General features: G+C 43.4%; 1 protein-coding gene across 4 annotated transcripts in view; it reads left to right on the top strand.

Moving 5' to 3' along the window:
* Positions 1-20,321, top strand: part of Spidr (scaffold protein involved in DNA repair) — a 297,019-nt gene that overhangs the window by 275,252 nt on the left and 1,446 nt on the right. For 3 of the 4 annotated variants that reach the window (XM_052739948.1, XM_052739949.1, XM_052739947.1), the window contains 5 exons: positions 2,023-2,227; positions 3,014-3,166; positions 13,837-13,930; positions 16,011-16,125; positions 16,406-16,459. In XM_052739948.1, coding sequence (XP_052595908.1) covers positions 2,023-2,227; positions 3,014-3,166; positions 13,837-13,930; positions 16,011-16,125; positions 16,406-16,459 — 621 coding nt within the window. Of the gene's footprint in view, positions 1-2,022; positions 2,228-3,013; positions 3,167-13,836; positions 13,931-14,115; positions 16,126-16,405; positions 16,460-20,321 lie in introns of those variants that run through there. The other variant, XM_052739950.1, reaches the window with a different exon arrangement.

Below are 20,321 nucleotides of genomic sequence, written 5' to 3'. Positions count from 1 at the left end.
GTCCTCTCATTTTTTATTCAATAGGTTTTATATAATCTGTTATTATTGTTCATTTGGTGTTCATGTTTTTCCAAAATTAAGCTATCTCCTTGGTCATTTCAACATAGTCAACATATGTGATGTTTTAAATGAGAGATATCTTCCAAAGACTCCTATATTTGAATACTTGGTCTCCAGTTGGTGGTGCTGTTTGGGAAGTTCATGAAACCTTTAGGAAATAATAGTTTTTCTGGAGGAAGTATGTCACTTGGAATGGGCTATTCCTTTCTCCCCCTTTCTCTCCCTACTTCCTGTTTGCAGCTGAAATGTGGTCTCTCTGCTTCCTGACTGCCCAGCCAGCCCCATACTCCTGTTATCATGTTTTCCCATCATTATGCACTGTGTCCCTTTGGAACTATTAGCTAATATAAACTCTTTCTCTTCCAAGTTGCTTTTGTTTGTGGTATTTATAACAACAACAGAAAAGTAGCTGATCCATCATTCTTTGAATCTTTCCTTTCTGACACAGTAAGATGTTTCAAGCTGACCTTTGGTGGTTTGTTTTCATTGATTTCTCCTTTAGTATGTGTGCACGTGTGCATGCATGTGTGTGTGTGTGTGTGTGTGTGTGTGTGTGTGTGTGTGTGTGTGTGTGTGTGTGTGTGTGTTTATGTCTGTGTGTGTGTCTGTGTGCTGTGCAGGTACATGTGGAGGCAGCTTACAAGATTCAGCTCTGCTTCTACCACGTGGAAGATTGTCTAGCTTAGCCGAAGGCTCCTGTATCCACTAAACCATCTTTTGAACCCTGCTCTTCGGGCTTTAGACCTTAGAATCAGCCCTTTCTTCAAGGAGTGCTGGCGAAGTGTAAAGGGAAATTAAAAAACAGTGTCTTAACCATGTTAAAATTAAAAGACAATGTCTGGTCTGGATGGTCTTGCTTCAGGTGGAATGTAATTATGTTTAGACCTTCTCTGTGACTAGAGCGAGGAGACAGATGTGGATGTATCCCTGTGCACACCTGATATGTGTGCCCAAAGTCATGTTGCACACCCGTTCCTCCTACCATAGACTATTACAACAGAATTTTCTCCAGACTTCCCTTGTGTAGCTTCCCCTCCAGCAGAATGTGGCGGCTCGGAGATGGGAGCAGGGAGATCAGAGGTTTATGAGGACCCTGGGCTCCACAGGGAATTCAGTCCCAATAAATAAATAAAACCTTTCCTCACTGACAAGGAGAAAGCTGGCTATATTTATATTTCCCTCTGTAATACTTACTCTGATTTATTTTATGTAATCAACCCCCTAATGATATAAGCTTCCCTCTTTACCCCAGCCCACATCTCCTAAGCATGCCATCTGCTCCAGCCATAGCAACTGAACTCTTAAAGCAGCCAGGAACTTAGGTCCTAGGCCTACACTTTCTTCGTGACTTGTACTTGTATCTACTGATGTAAGTTCTGACCCACTGGTAAAGGCAGAATGCCAGTTTACTAGAACTTCCAAAAGTATCACAACTCCTGCAAATGACAATATATATATATATATATACATAAAAATTATCAAGAAAGGGGAAAAGAAAGACACAACTAATAAAAATGAAACCTGCTGCACGTGCAGCAGATTTGTGACACCTGCTTTGTAAGTCCTCTGCCAGGTCACATGAGGTCTGTTCCTAACCCTCAGGACACAGATAGGTATCCATAGAGACCATGGGTCCACAAAACAGAGAACGACTCTCGGTCCACACAGACATAGGCCTGGGAGGGAATGACAGTGAGTTTTCCCTGAGTACTTTAGGGAACAAATAGAAAACTGCCAGTGAGGGCTGTGTTGTGTCCTTTAGAGGAGCCCTAACAGCCATGGAGAGGGTATAACTGCATCAGTGAGTACTAGTAACCATGGTTTGTAAATTTTATTATATGTTTTAAAGTGTTTGTGAAATCGTATGTTAAATTATGAGTATAAATAATTACTAATATTGCTTTTAAATTTTTGGATATGCATAGTTAATAGTTTGTTGCTGTTGTTGTTTTCAAATTGTAGCTAAAGAATCTTTTGGCACAAAAGGAAATCTGGCTGCTGGTGACTGATATCACCCTACAAATACAGGATGAAAGGGACCATTACCTTCCCAAAACCCTGCCGATCTATGTAACTCCCTCATGTGTGCTGGGCCCAGAAGTTTTAGAAGGACTCACCATGGCTGTGCCTCATAACATACTCTTCAGGGATGCCCTCCGAGACAAGGGTACGCTGGTTCCTCTTGATTGCTTTAATTAGACTGACTGCTCAGTTCTTGCATTGTTGCCCCATCCTGCTCAATACTGCTCGACCTTCACAGAGCCCAGTATGAGCCTAGTCTGGTGGGGGTAGAGAGGCCATCTTACCTGCCATGGGCTCTCATTGACCAAGACCACTTGACAGGAGCCAGCACCCCAAGCTGTAGTAGACACTGGAAGGCACTATTGGCTGCTCCTTGACTCTGTTAACAGCACCTGTGCTTACATGGAAACCACCTCCACTCATGGCCTAAATGTCCCTTTTTAAAATAAAACAAAAGCTAGAGAACATGGTGTATATCTGGCCCTGTAACAAAGGCCTGTAACTCCAAAACATGGGATGCTGAAGCAGGAGTATCATAAGTTAGAAGCCAGCCAAGGTTACACAGTGAGACCCTTTTTCAAAGTAATAATAACAATAAAGTAGGCTTTAGGTCAGTCCATATCTTTCTTGAGATCAAACACTTAAACTTTTTTTTTCCATTTTATTTAGGTATAATGAATATCATAAAATTCACCCTTTTCAATTGTATTTGAATGTAGTATCTGTGTTCTTTTCCACCATTGTTCACTGGGGGCTTTAAGATGTACTTCCATGTGACATTTACATGCTGGCCATGCCAGACATAAGGAACGGATAAGCCCATATCTGTGCCTTTCTTCCTACAAAATTTGCAATGGCTGGTAAAGGAGACTGCCTGGAATGTGCATGCTTTCCTTAATTGCTTGAATAATCTGAAGTATCTCCATGGCAGGTCAGATTGTTTGTGTTGAGCGGACAGTCCTCCTACCCCAGAAATCCCTCTTGTATGTGCCTTCTGGTGCTAGTTCCTGTGACCTGCCTGGCCCAGTGATACTGGATGAACTGGGCTCCCTCACGCCTGTCAACTCCATTTGCAGTGTGCAAGGTGGGTGGCCCTCTGATTGGAAGCAGAATTCCACTGTCTTACATGGTGTATTATTTTAAATCTACTGCTCGGTCAATTTTTATTGGGTGTCTATGTTCCAAACATTAGATGTATAGGAACAAAATAAGAAGAGGGTCTGTAATTGTAGACTAGGAGTCTATAGAGGAAGATACAAATCAGGTAAGTACACAAACAAGACTCAGTGTCTCAAATGGGGCTCTCACCTTACTGAGTAATATCTAGGAAGGCTCCCTAAAGACTGGACCCTTGAGCCTATGAGATGGCTCAGCAAATGAAGGTGTTTCCCCCCAAATCAGTGACCTGAGTCCCCATCATTGACACAGTATAAAAAGAGAGCCAAGTCCCACAAGTTGTTCTCTGTACTGTGCATGTGTGCAAGCACAAGCATGCGTGTATATGTGCGTGAGTCTGCAAATGCAAAATAAATGATTTCTTTTTTTAGGTACCAGAATTCTTAAATCAAGATCTGAAAGATACATTAATGACTGGGATAAGGAGCAGGACTTAAAAGATAGCCAACTAGAGAGAGGTGACAAGCCAGTGGAGAAGGGTGGGTAGGCTGAAAGATGGAGGGAGGTACCAAGAGGAAGCTGAAGGGACAGCTAGCTGTCAAGAATATAGTTTGTCGTGCACAGAAGTGAACAGCTTCAGTATTGATGAAGTCACAAACATAACTATGTGTACACAGAGAACACCCTGTAATGTTAACATAGGGAGTGGTTGAAGAAACCAGCTTTGAAGACTAGAGGGGATATGGTCTGGATTCCATCCTGTAGGCAGGGGGCCCAGAGAGGCAATAATGCAGTGACCGAGAAGTAAATAAAAGATGAACACAGGAGTGGGTTTCATTAGGAGGAATACTGATGGGTTGGGTAATAAATCAGATCAAGAGAGAGCATGCATACAGAGAGAATAGGTGAAGCCACCTGCAAGCTTCCACCTCAGGCCACAAGGCACGTGGCAGATCTGCCCAAACAGGCATAGAATATGAAACCTTGAAGGCATAACTGTGTCTTGCTTGAGACTTTGGATATTTTCTTGTTTGTGCTTATTATTGTTATTTAGCATATATTAATTATGCATAATAATGGATTTCATTATGACGTTTTCATACATATATATAAAGTATTTTGATCATATTCACCACTTACTACCTTCTCTTTACCCCACTTCTGTTCCCATTGTTCCCTTGTTGTTTTGTTTGGGGGTAGTTATATTTTTAATGTTTATTTTATTTTAAATTATGTGTATTTGTATGTGTCTGAAAGTTATGGGTACATGAGCACAGATTCCCTCAGCAGCCAGAGGTGTCAGCTCCCACTGGAGCTTGACTTAAAGACAGTTGTGAGCTGCCTAGCATGGGTGCTGAGAACTGAACTCAGGACCTCTCCAAGAGCAGTACACAGTCTCAACCATTGAGCCATCTCTCTAGAGCATTCAATTGTATTTTTAGTAAGCTTATAAAATAGTTGGCTTGAGTATTTTTGAAGCATGAGGAAGAAATATTTCAGCAACTGGTTGGATATATAAATCCAGAGATGAAAATAGTATCAGTGCTTTCTTTTTTAATTTTATTAAAAATATTTCATAATAATAGTAATGCGTATACATTGGAGTTAGGTAAAACTGAACTCAGGGGAAGGTAACAGTCTCCTGTTGGCAGAAGTTTCTCTCCCTCCTGCCTGTTCCCAAATACCTAGCAACTGCTTCCCAAATAATTGACTCAGAAGCTTAATATTACCTATAAATGCTCAACCAGTGGCTCAGACTTATTACTAGCTAAATTTTACACTTAATTCTTATCTATGTTTACCACGTGTCTTAGTATCTTTTCTCAAAAGGACATTCTCATCTTGCTTCCTCTGCGTCTGGCTGGCCACTCTGCCCTTCCTCTTCCCAGAATTCTCATAGTCTGATCTATACTTCCTGCCTGGCTACTGGCCAATCAGCGTTTTATTAAACCAATTGGAGTGACAAATCTTCACAGTGTACATACGAGAAAATCATCTCACAACAATCTCTTACTATATATCTCCTGTACTGTTGTGCTGCTGTGACACACACACACACACACACACACACACACACACACACACACACACACACACACACGCATATCGCCTTGGCAGAAATGAAATGTTCTAGGCAGGATGTCTGTCTGGGGAGCTAGAGGTTCACACAGCCATAGGTAGGCCTTCATGAACAAGCTGCTCCTCCATCAGCACACACATAGGATGTCTCAATACATTCTTGGATATCATTTCCATTTTCTGTAAAAGAGAATTTCAGAGACCCAGTCTGTGTTTTATGGTTTTTGGTTTTGTGAAGTTCCAGAGATGGAACCCAGGGTCTTGCTCATATTAGTCACGTACTGTACCACTGAGCTACATCTCCAGACCTCATGGACTTTATAAAAACCTTTACATCTTTATAGTTAGTTTACTTATTCAAAGTATTTTAATATGCTCACAAAATTGTATAAGCTTCATTATAACCCTGGAGCAATTCAAGCAAACCAAACCCTGTTACATGCTGCCTCCCACACCCTTAAGAAATTGTCAGTCTACTTTCTGCTTCTATAAATTTGCCTGTTCTAGACTATTTACTATTATTGACGATTTAAGACAGGATCTGCTATAGCCCTTGAACTCCTGTCCTCTGGCCTCCATGTCCTGAATGTGGGTGGCAGTTGCAGGCATGCACCTCTGTGCCTAGTTTGTTCTGTGTTGTTTGTCAGACATTCTCTTTAGTATGTTTCTGTGAGTGCCTACACAGTTATATGTGTCCCACATGCATGCCTGGAGCCTGTGAAAGTCCGGAGGGTATTGGATGTCTTGGAACTGCAGTTATAGGCAGGTGTGAGCCACCTGATATGGTTGCTGGGGACCAAACCCAGGTCCTTTGCAAGGCCAGCAAGTGCTCCTAATCATTGACCCATCTCTCCAGCCATTAGTTTTTTTTTTTTAATAAGATTTCCTACTGTAACCTAAACTATTTTGTGACTCACTCTGTAACCCAAGCTAACCTTAAACTTAAAATCCTCCTAGCTCAGCCCTCTATTTGCAAACCACCTACTCAGCTCTACACTTCCATTTTTATTTTTCATCATCATCATCACATGTGCATGCCTGTGTGCATGTGGATGTAGATGTACACTTGTGGAGGTCAACTGTGGGGTCCGTTCTCCCTCCACCTTCATGTGTCCCTGTGTTGGAACTCAGGTCCTCAGGCTTGCACACCATTTAGCACACTGAGTGGTCTCCTTGACCTGACTTCTGTTTCTCAAATGGCTAAGTGTGTTTTATGACCCAGGATATGGTCTTTTGAAGGGAATTTTCTCTCTCACCATAAGAATGCATTTTCTTGCTGCTGGGTGAAAATATCAAATAATCAGTCTCAGTCAACAGGAGTGTTAGTTTGGGATTTACTTGTGAATTTATTGCTCATACAAGTTCCATCTCTCTGTTTCATGTATTTTTTATTTTATTTTATTTTGTTTTGGTCTTACTAATATTGCCCTGGCTGATCTGAAACTTTATAGACAATTCTGATTTTGAGAACCACCTATATGTCTGCCTCCCGAGTTGTTGGGATTAAAGACATACACCTGGCTTTTCATGTTTTTTAATGCATTGTTGCATGCATACATGTTAAAGAGTTGGCCCTATTATTATTACTTAATAATTATTTTTAGCCCCAGTAATTTTCATGACTCTGAGGTTTGCCCTGTCTGAAATTAAAATTAGCATGGCATTCTCTTACTAGGTTTAGCATCACGGCATGTCCTGTTCTCTCCTTTATGTTTAATCTGCCAGTGTTTTTACATATAATGGCAGTTTCTTTTAGATAGCATATAGTTGGTTCTTGTTTGTATCCATGCTGATAATCTGCCTTTTAGTTTGTATAGTATGATCATTCATTCACATTAAAAAGGATTATTATTATATCTGATTAATACAGCTTTTCTTATGAATTGCTCCTAGATCCTCCCCCACAGGACTCTTTTTTCTAGGTTGTTGTTTTCCCATTGCATTGAGCATTCAGTGTATTCTATTTCCTTTCAGGATTTCTATTTTTTTTTTAAGACTTAGAATCTTACCTGGACATGGTACTACATGTCAACATAAGCCACATATCAAAACTCTGATAAAAATTAAAATAAAGTAAAATCCTTTTAAAAGGTACTAGTGGTTGTCGTAGAGTTTCTGGTATATAATTACAACTCAAGTTAGCTTTCAGTTGGCTCTTCGGTCCTGATTCCTGTGGGAATGTTGTTAGCTAAGTATAGTGGTTTGTGCTCATGGTATGCACTCGAGAGGCAGCCTGGTCCACATTAGCTAGTCGAGGCTATATGGCGAGACTTGGTACCAGAAAACAAGCTGTGATCACACCCAGTTACACCACTACTATTCTTTACCTTGCTTGTGAGTGAAAGTATTGAATACATTGTTATTGTTATTTTAAAAAAATCTACTTGTCAATTTAATTTCCTTGATGATATGTTTCCTATAGACCTTATTTCTGACATTTTCTTCCCATCTCAACGTTCTCTAGTAGCATTCACTGCTAGAGGGTTTCCTGTTTCCTGGCCAGCTCGAAGGTGTCCTGCAGGCCTGGGGTGGACAAGCCCAGTGTGCAAACACATTATCATAGAGCAGGGCACTGCCAGATCTCCTGATAAGAAAAAGCAAAGTAGCAAAGATTGGCTCTGCCATGGAGTGCCCTCAGTACAGTGATGGCAGTGAGTAGACTGGCCTTCCCAGCTGTCCATGTCCATGCAAAGGCTGGTCGCTGACTTTGGGGGCAAATTCATGTAAAGCTGCGTTCACACTGCTCGGTGACAGCCGTGCCCCTTCTCGGGTTCTTCCTTGTGCTGCTCTGCTGCCTCCAGGCCTAGAGGCTCTCTGATATGACTTGTTCTTGGTGTGGTTCCTTCTTCACATTTACCCTTTGAAAGCCTCTTTTTAAAAAGATGGTCGAATAGCTAATATGAACCTTTACCAGGCCTATCTGAGAAATTCCTATGTACCAGACAGAGTAAATGGAGCTTTTAGCAATGAGTGCAAGAGATGAGGGGCTTCTTTCAACACTCATGTAAAAGAATGTTGTGGTAACCAACTGTTCAGTGCTGTGCTTCCCAGCCTTCCCTAAACCTGGCTTAAAATTATGTGAGATGGTTTCCAGTGGTTTGTAAAATGCAAATAAAGCACGTTTCTTCAGCTGGTGCCATATTCTCTAGTTGAAAGGAAATTACTTAATCTCACATAAAGGTCAGGGCTGTGAACACCCCCAGATACCCTGACTAAAACAGAGTATTGATTAGTAGCAGCCTACTTTGTATTGATTCATTTATAGGAAGGAGGTTGGGAATATACCTGAGTGTTTGCCCTAGGTTCAATCCTCAGTACCGAGAGGGAAAATACTATAGAATAAAACTTGGACTGCAAGATAGCCAGCGTGCAGAGCATCTGCTGCTGTTTGGGATGTTGCGTAGTGTCTCCCTCTGGACTTCCTGCTGTGTCTCTGTAGCTAGGGAGCTATTGGCAGCTGTAGCTACTAGGAGAGAAAAATCCATTTTTAAGGGTGTAGCCCCTGGTGAATTAGCCAACCTTTAGTGAAAAGTCACATGTTTAAGAGTGCATGGCAGCACAAAGTGGATGATGCAGGGGATAGCATGAAGTTGATTGGGTAGGGAAGGAAAGGTGGGTCTTTGAGAAGTGAATATGATAAAAATACATGGTACAAAATACATGGTTTCAAATAACCAACAGAAATGGAAAAAACGCTGTTTTTCATCCTTTTGACACACTTTCGATTAGTGTTATTAGTTGAAGCAGTCTCTTCAAAATTGACCTATTCACCGGGTGGTGGTGACGCATGCCTTTAATCCCAGCACTTGGGAAGCAGAGACAGGTGGATCTCTGTGAGTTCGAGGCCAGCCTGGACTACAGAGTGAGTTTCAGGACAGACTCCAAAGCTACACAGAGAAACCCTGTCCCCCCACCCCACCCCCCCAAAAATCGACCTATTCTTGTTTTTTAAAAGTCATTTAAGTTTGCATAAAATATTAAAACATATTTTAATAAACCAAGTCTTCTAGTTCTCATATAATTCTGCTTCACTGTCTATAGATACTGTTTCCTGATGCTTGTTCTAATGGAGAATGACATTTTGTTTAAAAAATGCGAATGAGGGCAGGGGTGAAGTGAAATGCTTGCCACATGCTAGGTTTTATCACTAGTACACAAACAAAAATTGTAAGATAAAGATGTGGAAGAAGAGAGGAAAAGGGGCAGGAGGGGTGAAATCCTTCTTGGTTTTGGAAATGCAGTCACTTCTTTCTTTTTCTTTTAATATCAAATTATTTCTAATTCGACAAGGATGGTCTGAAGTGCACCAGTACATGGGGGAGCCATCTTCATCTCCACTGTGCACTGCCAGCCGCGTGACCACACTGCGTGCTTTGCCTTGACCCTGTGCTGTCATCCCGCACACCTAGCTCACTGCCCTAGCCCCTGAGCCAGCTCCTGGGCTGCACTCTTCAGGGGCCTGTTCCAGTTGTCAGCTTAGATTTTAGCTTCTGGTGTTTGTACTCAGTGATCTTCTCTTTCACTTCCCTGCTTCTCCAACTGGACTGATCACGTGAAAGTAGAGATGGTGTGCCATTTTGTTTCTTAGACCTTTTATATCCCATACTGTGGTAGTTTGAATGAAAATGGCCCCATAGACTCACAGGGAGTGGTACTATTAGAAGGTGTGGTCTTGGTGGAATAGGTGTGCTGTTGTTGAAGGAAGTGTGTTACTGGGGGCAGGATTCAAAGTCTCAGATGCTCAAGCCAGGCCCAATGGCACATAGTCTCTTCTTGCTGCCTGTGGATCCAGATATAGAACCCTTAGCTCCTTCTCCAGCACCATGTCTACCTGCATGCCACCATGCTTCCTGCCTTGACAATGATGGACTAAACCTTTGAATCCATAAACAAGCTTCAATTAAATGTTTTTCCTTTATAAGAGTTGCCATGGTCTCTTCAGAGCAGTAAAACCCTAACTAAGACAGAAGTTGGTGCCGGGGACTGAGGTATTGTTGTGATAAGCCTGACCATGCTTTTGTTTGGACGAATGTGAATTTTGTGACTTTGGATTAGAAAAGCAATTGAATGCTTAAGTGGGTCTCAGTGGACCTTCCTAGTAGAAGCATAGAAGACAGTGATGCTGAGGGTGATTTGAATTGGGGTCTGGATCAAGAGGTTTCAGAGAAGAATATTAGTGTGTGACCTAGAGACTGGTCTTGTGATATTTTGGTGAAGAATGTGGCTGTTTTTTGCCCTTGTCTGAAATGTCTACTGAGGCTAAATTGAAGAGTTTTGGATTAATGGCATTGGTAGAGGAGATTTCAAAACAGCCTAGTACTGGCTCTGTCATGTGGTTATTAGTGTTAACTCTAATGAAGATTTATAATGAAAAGGAACAAGCTGAGCAAAGAAAAATACAAAATGTACAGTTCAAGGAGTAAAGGGATACAAGGAAGTGGAAAGGAGCTAAATCTTGTATTCAAGGAGATAAACGAATTAAAGAAAAGCCTGATGTTAGATGGAATAAAGGGAGTGGTGACCTCATGGCAAGACCCCACCCAGCTAAGCTTCTAATCTGTGAAAAGAATTAAAGAAAAGTTTGCAGCCAGGTGTTGGTGGTACACACCTTTAATCCTAGAATTCGAAGGCAGATCTCTGAGCTTGAGGCCAGCCTGGTCTAGAGATTGAGTTTCAAGACAGCCAAGCTTAAACAGTGAAGGAAACCATCAAAAACAGAAAACTGGTGAAGACGTAATTGAATGAGGGGGACCATGTTCCAGCCCCAGTAAACAGCAGCACTTGGCTGTTTCAGCCACATGGCTCTCGCTTTAGCATTAAGGGCAGAAGAAAGGGTCTATGGAAAAGCACTCGTGCCAGGGTTGTGGCAGGGTGTCCCTGAATGGAGGCCTAGAGAGGCCATTGTGTGAAGCTGTGAGAGTGAAGCCTGGATTGCCTTGGAGACCCCAAAATGTTGGAGATACCAGAGCCATGGGATAACTGCTGAGGAGAACTGCTAACAGGGAGTGGAACCAGCCCAAGAGGGAAATGTCTGTTGCAGTCAACAAAACTGAAAGAAATTGGAGATCTGAAGAGCGCTCTGACATCAGGCATGGAGATGCAGAGCTTGGAGTTTACCCAGCTGGTTTTCAGTCTTGCTTTGGTCCAGCATTTCCTCTTTATGCTCACTTTTGAAATGGTAATAGATGTCTTGTGCCATTATTTGTTGGAAGTATATGATCTGTTTTTTGCTTTTGATTTGACAGGGGATCACAGTTAAGAGATTGCATGAATCTCAGAAGAGACTTTGAACTTTGGATTTTTGAACATTGTTGAGACTGTGATAGACTATGGGGACTTTTGAAGTTGGAGTAAATGCTTTTGGAAATTATTGAGGTCCTGCCTCTTAGTTTCCTTCCCAGGGGCCCAGAAGAGACACTACTAATGGCAGGAATAATCTGCGGGAAAATAATCTAAGTACACCAGGTTCTTTCATCCATCTACTTTATTCATCTGAGATTAAATTCTATCTGCACAGCTTCAATTCTGTTCTCATACTTAGCTCCTCTCTGTCCCTTCTCCTCCTGTCCTCTAATAACTTTTAACTCTTCCGTCCCATCCTCATCTTCATCCTTGTTCTTCTCCATCTTGCTTCCTTCCCCTTCCTCCTCCCGAACCAGTCTGAGTCCTACCAGCAGCCTGACTCTTACCAACCAAAAGCAAAGCTTCCAGGGTCCATACCAGAGCCATGATAGCCAGCTTCATTTGCAACCCAAAAGAGGAGTGAATAGAGGAGGTGGAGTCAGATTAGGCCCGGAATAAGTCAGAAAGGGAATTTATGTGCTCAAAATATATTCTTATAAGTGGTTAGGTGAAATGTTACAAGTCTATCATAAATGTGCTCAAACTACAGCCTTACAGGTGGTTAGGTAAAGGAGTCTATAAGTCACTAAAATAAAACTGCCTCTATTTTCCTACGCTGCCATATCCTGACAGCATGGGGCAACTCTGCTTGGCTACACTGCATCTGGTATGCAAAGAGCCCTTTTGTTCTGAGTAAATTGCTCTGGAATGCCATTTGGGCTGTGAGAGAAAGGAGGGTCTGAGCTTCATTAGCACAAGAAACAAAACTGTGCACCTTGCCGGGCGGTGGTGGCGCACGCCTTTAATCCCAGCACTCGGGAGGCAGAGCCAGGCGGATCTCTGTGAGTTCGAGGCCAGCCTGGGCTACCAAGTGAGTTCCAGGAAAGGCGCAAAGCTACACAGAGAAACCCTGTCTCGAAAAACCAAAAAAAAAAAAAAAAAAAAAAAAAAAAAAAAAAAAAAAAAAAAAACTGTGCACCTTGTTTCCAAGGTGGTGTCTCCCTTAATTCAGGAGACTTTGCCATTTTGACCTAGGGTGCCTGGCAAAATACACTGTTAAAAGTTCTTGGGGAAGTTGTGAGCACACATGAAATTCATAGCAGAAGACAGCTGATATATTAATAAAGCTTTTTACACTAAATACTCCTTGAGATTTGGGTTCCTCCAGAAGAATGCCTTGATTTTTCCGGGTATAGCTTTAACATATTCAGCTGAATTCTTACTACATTCCTGCAGCTTGTAACAAAATGCATTTTGCATTATGATATAGCCATAAGCCTATGGGGGCCCAGGAGTGGAATATGAGATTTTATTGAAAATGGCCCCATAACATCACAGAGTGGCACTTTTAGGAGGTGTGACCTTGCTGGAGTAGGTGTGGCTTTGTTGGAGGATGTGTGTCACTGGAGTCAGGCTTTGAGGTCTCAGATGCTCAAACCAGTCCAGTGTCTCCTAGTCTCTGGCCAGTGTCTCAGTCTCTTCTTGCTGCCTGTGGATCCAGATGTAGAACTCTCGGCTCCTTCATTAGCACCATGTCTGCCTGCGTGTTACCATGCTCCCTGCCATGATGAAAATGGACTAAACCTCTGAAATTGTAGGCAAGCCCCAACTAGATGTTTTCCTTTGTAAGAGTTGCCTTGGACATGGTGTTTCTTCATAACAATAGAAACCCTAAATAAGACACATTCTATCGCACTCATGTTTATTGATTGACTAGATTGTAAATGTTTTCTTAGAAAATTTATGGTGTGTGTGTGGGGGGGGGGGGGGGTTATATACTCCATTGCTTGTGCATGGAGGCTACAGGAGGACATCAGGTGTCCTGCTCTGTCATTACCCACCTTATTCCCTTGAAACAGTATCTCTTACAGAACCTGCAGCCAGTAAGCCCAGGTAATTCTCCTGTGTCTGTCCCACCAGCTATGGAGTTCCAGGTCCATGTACAGCCATGCTTGGCTTTTTCTTTTTCTTTCTTTTTTTCCTGGGTGCTGGAGACTTGATCTTAGTTCCTCGTGTTTGCACAGTAAGCACTCTCTCCCACTGAGCCATCTCTCCGGCCCTGTGACTGCATATATTCTTAACCACAGTAATCAAGTCAACCAGAAAAATCATATAAAGGAAAGAATTAACAAACTAGTAAGTAAGTTAGAGCTAAGACAGGCAATCCCAGAGGCAAGGAAGTGGGTCAGTGGTGAATCCTGCCTTTCCTCTCACTAGGTGCTGTGGTTGATATAGATGAGAGCACTGCTTTTTCATGGCCTGTGTGTGACCGGTGTGGCAATGGGAGATTGGAACAGAAGCCAGAAGATGGGTAAGGCTGCCTGAAACCCCTGGGGCCCAAAAAACACTGCAGTATCCTTGCCCCAGGATCCTGCGACCTTCTGTCCTGTATGTGGGTTCCGTAAGCATAGAAGGGAACCCACTCTGCTGAGCTTCCGGATAGAGGCTGTGGTGCTTCTTTGTGGGTTTTCCTAATGGAGAATCCTGTTTTTACAGCTCTTCCTGTCCTTAAAAGTGTAGAACTGAGCTTTGTACTTAGCTCCTTCATTATTAGGAGAAGAAAGAATAAGTACAAATGTGAACAGGTAGGACACGCTGCATGGCATGTCTAGGACCCCTGCACTTTCCCAGGAGACAGTGAGCAGCTGCATGGCATGTCTAGGACTCCTGCAGACTTTCCTGGGGACAGTGAGCAGCTGCATGGCATGTCTAGGACTCCTGCAGACTTTCCTGGGGACAGTGAACAGCTGCATGGCATGTCCAAGACTCCTGCAGACTTTCCCAGGAGACAGTGAGCAGCTGCATGGCATGTCTAGGACTCCTGCAGACTTTCCTGGGGACAGTGAACAGCTGCATGGCATGTCTAGGACTCCTGCAGACTTTCCCAGGAGACAGTGAGCAGCTGCATGGCATGTCTAGGACTCCTGCAGACTTTCCTGGGGACAGTGAACAGCTGCATGGCATGTCTAGGACTCCTGCAGACTTTCCCGGGGACAGTGAGCAGCTGCATGGCATGTCTAGGACTCCTGCAGACTTTCCCAGGAGACAGTGAGCAGCTACATGGCATGTCTAGGACTCCTGCAGACTTTCCCGGGGACAGTGAGCAGCTGCATGGCATGTCTAGGACTCCTGCAGACTTTCCCAGGAGACAGTGAGCAGCTGCACGGCATGTCTAGGATTTCTGCAGACTTTCCCGGGGACAGTGAGCAGCTGTCGGTAGACACCCCTCTGCTGCCCACTTTTCTTACCCTCCTAGGCTGAGGTCAAGGCTAACTATTTGTTTTGGTTATGGTTTCTGTGTTGTGATGAAACACCATGACCAAAAATAAGCTGAAGAGAAAAGGGTTTGCTTGGATTACACATTGTAGTACATCACTGAAGGAATTCAGGACAGGAACCCAAGCAGGGAAGGAACCTGGAGACAGGAGCTGATACAGGGGACTGATGTTTACTGGGTTGCTCCCCATGGTTTGCTCACCCTGCTTTCTTACAGAATCCAGAACCATCAGCTCAGGGTTGGCACAGACAGCAATGGACTAAGCATCAGTCACTAGTTAAAATGCCCTTCTGCCTGCAGCCTAGTCTTGGGAGGCATTTTCTCACTTGAGGCTCCCTCCTCTCAGATGACTAGTTTGTATCATGTTATCATACAGCTAGCCAAGCACAGTGTCAGAACTGTTGGTGTCTCTGGAGTTGCTTCTCTGCCTCCTGGTGGACTGTGTCACAGGACAGACCAAAGAGTGTCCTCATCACTTGTTTCCTAGAAGCCAAGAGCATGGCTGAGAGACATTCAGCAGTTCAGAGCATGGGCTACCTCAGAGGACCAGGCTGGGTTCCCAGGACCCACATGGCAGCTCACAAATGTCTGATGCTCTTTTCTGGCTTCTTCGAGTGCCAGGGGTGTACATGGTAGACAGAATACATACAGGCAAAACAGCCATATACATAAAATAATTTTAATTATTCTTTTTTAAAAGAAGCAAAGAACATATATCTTCTTGGTGCCTACTGGCTTGCTGGCCTTGTGTGTACACAAGTCACTTCTAGATTATGTCAAAGAAGCATGGGTCCATGTGAAGTCAGTGTGGGAGTGAAGATACCAGGGTTGATGATTAAGCTTGTCCTGACAGAGGGTGAAAACCCCATTCCCTGACCTTCACTCCCTAGAAGACTACCTTCCCCCCATGCTCCTCATGAATAATGCGTCTTCAGCTTCCAACTGTTAATCCATCAGAACAGTCCAGTCCCTGGCTGCTTCTAATAATTTAATTCTGACAGCAAAATTTCTGCCACTTAACAACTGTGTTTAGAGAATTCTCTCTTTGCTGGAGAACTCTTCTGATATGTCCCTCCCTTGTTGCTTACGTTCCCCATGTTCCTTCACACAACAGAGGCTCCTTCTCCTGTGGGGACTGTTTGCAACTGGTTGTGTCCCCTCTTCAAAAGAGGCAACTGCACGTCTTTCTGGACTGTCCCACGAGACCCAAGAGTACTGTGAAGGTCAAGGTAGGAAAAGGGACCTGGAACTCATGCTTAATTCCATCTGTCTACTCTGGACTGCAAGAATGAGACTGGAACAGGGTACAAGTGTGTTCTTTGGTTTACCTTGTGGCACACTGTCTTCAGTTCTTGGGAAGGAGAAGTAGGGGTCACCTGTCATAGTTTCTCCATGTAATGTCTTTACAAACAGCTGAGATTCAGTGTGATCCTTAGGAGTACCTTGGGTGAGTGCTTGCGGTAAGCACTTGGTGGGATGTCACTGAGCCCTTCTTCCCTGTTCCTGCAGCTGCTGGAGAGCAGTATTTCTTCACTGCTGGTGTCTGCTGCCTCCAAGGATGGGGTAAGTATGGGGGAGTGGGGAGCAACCTGAGTGTGCCCTGTGCTCTTGAACCTGTGTGAAATTGCCCCTTCAGAAAGACCCCTTTGCTGTATATGTTCATTTATAACAAATCCTATCATAACAACACAAGTCACTTATATTAAAACATCCATCTTACCACTGCTGTGCAGTGTATAATAACAGAGACAGATCCTTCCCGGTTTGGAAATGGGATTCTCTTCAGGTCAACCTTTAAGCAGACACTGAAAATCTTCCTCTGTGGCTTCTGTTATAGACACACAGTCTGGGGACTAGAGCTTCTTCATGATTCCCAGGCAAAAAACAGAATTGCCTAAGACAAGCTTTTTATTTCTCTCTCTCTCTCTCTCTCTCTCTCTCTCTCTCTCTCTCTCTCTCTCTCTCTCTCTGTGTGTGTGTGTGTGTGTGTGTGTCTCAGTGTGTGCATGCCACAGTATGCAAGTAGATGTTAGAGGACAACTTGTAGGAATTGGGTGTCTCCTCCTGCCCTGTGGTTCCCAGGGATTGACTGAACTCAGTTTATCAGGCATGATGACAGGCAGCTTTACCTACTGAGCCATCTGGCTGGACCTGAGACACTTTTTATTTTTTTTTTTACTGCTGGATATTCCAGACTCTGAATAACTGAAAACATTATTGTTATTTCTCAGAACTTTTGGGGTTGCCTGCCTTGAGAATTACTATAGTGAGACTTAGTAAATTGTAGCATGTGCCTCCAAGAAAAGAATTACCACATTGTGAAAGTTGGTCCTCAGAGTGGGACTTCTGTTCTTTGAAATGCCATTTACTGTGTAGAAGCTATTTAAGAACACTGTAGGGAGCACAAGGTCTGAGTGTAGTCCACAGTCTTGCGTGTAACTGAGTGGTAGCACACACCTGCAAGTTGGGAGTGGAGGCAAGATCAGAAGTTCAAGACCATAGCAAGTTTGCTGCTAGCCTGTGTCTACATGAATCTATAAATAATGCACTCTAGGTAACGCATGGAAGTGATAACCCAGAAAAGGGTGTCAGGGACCTGCATCAGTCTTGTTTACTATGCCACGTGGAAAGCCAACCAAAGCAACTGTGGCTACCACAGCTGAATGTGTGCAGTGTTGACCCTCCTATTGGGTTTCTCCTTAGCCCCTCCTGCCTGTCCCAGCCCCATGCCAAAAAGGACAGCTGAGACAGAGCCACCATTAACCCTCTTTTATCTAAACCAGAGCTGTCAGGGTTTGAATGAAATCCGAAGATACGTGAATAAACTTTGAGGATTATTGGTCTGAGCTGTGGTTCTCAGCCCTGACTTTATGAGGTGCTAGTTTGTTCCCCTGGTATAAAGCCCATCAGCTTTACAGCTCTTTGGTGGCCTTGCACTCTGTCCTGGAACTTTCATCGGAGCTGCTGCTGCTACTGTCACAGTTGACCAAATAAAGAGTGATGCTTTGGCACCAAGTTAGAGAACACAGCTGACTTTCTTATTCTGTGAAATCAGCAGTCACCATCACCTAAAATTTTCAAGCCCATTGCATTGCTCACACGTGGTCCTTCTCCATGAGGGACTCCCCACAAAGACATCCCATCAAGGTAGCTTTTATCTCTGCAGAAAGGAGCACCTGGTAGTTGGTGGTTAGCCCAGATAGGAAGCATAAGACTGGGACTTGAGGAACTTACAGTGTGTCCAAGGGGACATTTCTGGGTCTCTGCTGAAATTTGTCTCCTGCCTTTTGGTCTTTGTGGGAGGGAACATGAAACAGTGAATGATGCGGGACCAGGAGAACACCAAAACTGATGTTGAAAGTTTCCAGTGGGATGTGTGTGCTCGGGTGAGTGCTTAAGAAGGTGGACCACGGTTTTCTGAGAACATACCCTGTGGAGAAAATTGGGGAAATCATGAAAAGTCCTGCTTGAGGGTGAATAACAAAATGTACCCAACCTCCCTACCTAAACAAACGTAAGACCACAGCCATCAGTATCTACATTCTGACCCATGGTGCATAGAGACTGATGTCTGCCCTCTGACTCAGTGGCCACCATGAACACTGATATCCCAAAAAGGCAGTGTCTGCTGTCCTCTGTAATGTAGTACTCTTTGGGGATCAAGACACCAGGAGACACCGGCAGAAATCCTGTCTTCTGTCTTTGATTTCCTGCTAGCTGAGGTATATTGTTTCTCCAACACACTTAACTTCTCAACCAGAATGCTCTCTCTGGTAGCTGAAAACCTACTGATAGGACTTGGAAAAGTATGTGGACATGTGTTCTTGTGTATGGAAGTGCAGGAGTGCATGCACTTGTATGTATGAGTCTGCTTGAACGCTTGCTCTGTGTGTGTGTGTGTATGTGTGTGTGTGTGTGTATGCACTTGTATTTGAGGAGTCTACTTGGACACTGGCTATGCATGCATATACATTTACCTGTGTGTGCACACTTGTGCATACCTGTGCACAGATGATAAATGAAATGACACATGGCTCTTGGTGTTACCTTTGTAGGTGCTCTAGTTTCAGAGTCTACATCAGTGGGCCAAAGGGACAAACTAAGCGTGGAGCACATTTTAGCAATCTCTCTCTACTGCCCCCCAGCTCTGTTCTCGTTCAGAGGTAAAGACCAGCAGGACCCTTACCTCTGACCTGGAGTGGAGCCTGACAAAAGATGGCTGTCGAAGGCCCGTGTGCAGACACAGCTCAGGTCACCCACTCTAGATTCTGTGGGCTTTCTGGGTGAGAATGTTGGGCTCTCCATAAAAACCATACTCCATTCTCTGGAACAAATGTACTGTTTCTGGTTAAGATACATGAATGTTAAATTGTATGTTTACTGTGGTCACACTGTAAATGAAAGCAACAAAATTAACTATTGTTGTTTTTGCTGTTTCTCACTAGTGATAGCACAGTGATGTGGGGTTGAAGTCTGTTCCCTCAACTTTCAGAAAAGGCACACATGTATTCTGTCTTTAAAAAAATAGAGAAACAGGGAATTGGCTGTAACTTAGCAGAATAGTAGTTGCCTGGCATGCAGAAAAACTTGGGTTCAATCCCAGCACTGACACAAAATTAAATGAATACATACTTAAAGTCAGATAGACGTGTTTTTATATATGCAGATACATACTCATATGGACAGTACATGAATTTGCTGATGTAAATGTTCTAAATTGTTAATGTTAATTTCCCCCAAATACATATGATTTATAGTTTTAAGTCCACTCATAGGTGATGAAGCTGAACCTAACATTTTACATAGAAATGATTTTTTCTGACCTTTATGAAACCCAAATTCTGTACTTTTGAACTGGGCATGGTGTTTCACAGCTGTAACTCCAGCACTTGAGAGGTAAGGCAGGAGAATCAGGAATTTAAGGTTGTCCTCAGCAAGTTTGAGGTCAGCCTGAGCTACATGGCATGAGACCTTGCCTCAAAAGAAAACAAAAAATTCATACTTTTACCAGAGAAAAACATGGGACTCTCTGGGTGAAGGAAAGTAGTAAGAGACTGAAGGAGTACTGAGCTATCCCTCTTTCATTGTCCTTCTGTCCACTATTGATGACCTGATCCTGTACTGGTGCTCTGTCCACACCTCACTGTTTAGCAGACTGCTAGCTTGCTGTCCATGCAGTGAACCTGTCAAGTCTCTGATCTTCCTCTTGTCCAGCAGTTCTCATTTTCCTATCAGGCTATTGAGTCACACTGAAAACCTTGCTTATTTTGTACTAAGGAATCCAAAACTCTACAAAGTAAAGCTACATTGGGAAATTGAGTCAGCATATGTTATACTTACATCCCAAACTGATCCTCTACAAAACATCCATCACTCTGCACATAGACATATGGTCCATTCCGGGCTTCATCTGGATGGTTCATCT

This window comes from Peromyscus californicus, unplaced genomic scaffold, assembly GCF_007827085.1.
Source record: "Peromyscus californicus insignis strain IS unplaced genomic scaffold, ASM782708v3 Scaffold_16__1_contigs__length_79575227, whole genome shotgun sequence".
Classification (NCBI taxonomy): domain Eukaryota; kingdom Metazoa; phylum Chordata; class Mammalia; order Rodentia; family Cricetidae; genus Peromyscus; species Peromyscus californicus.
The sequence above is the reverse complement of the archived record's forward strand: the minus strand, read 5'-3'. Positions and strand labels throughout refer to the sequence as shown.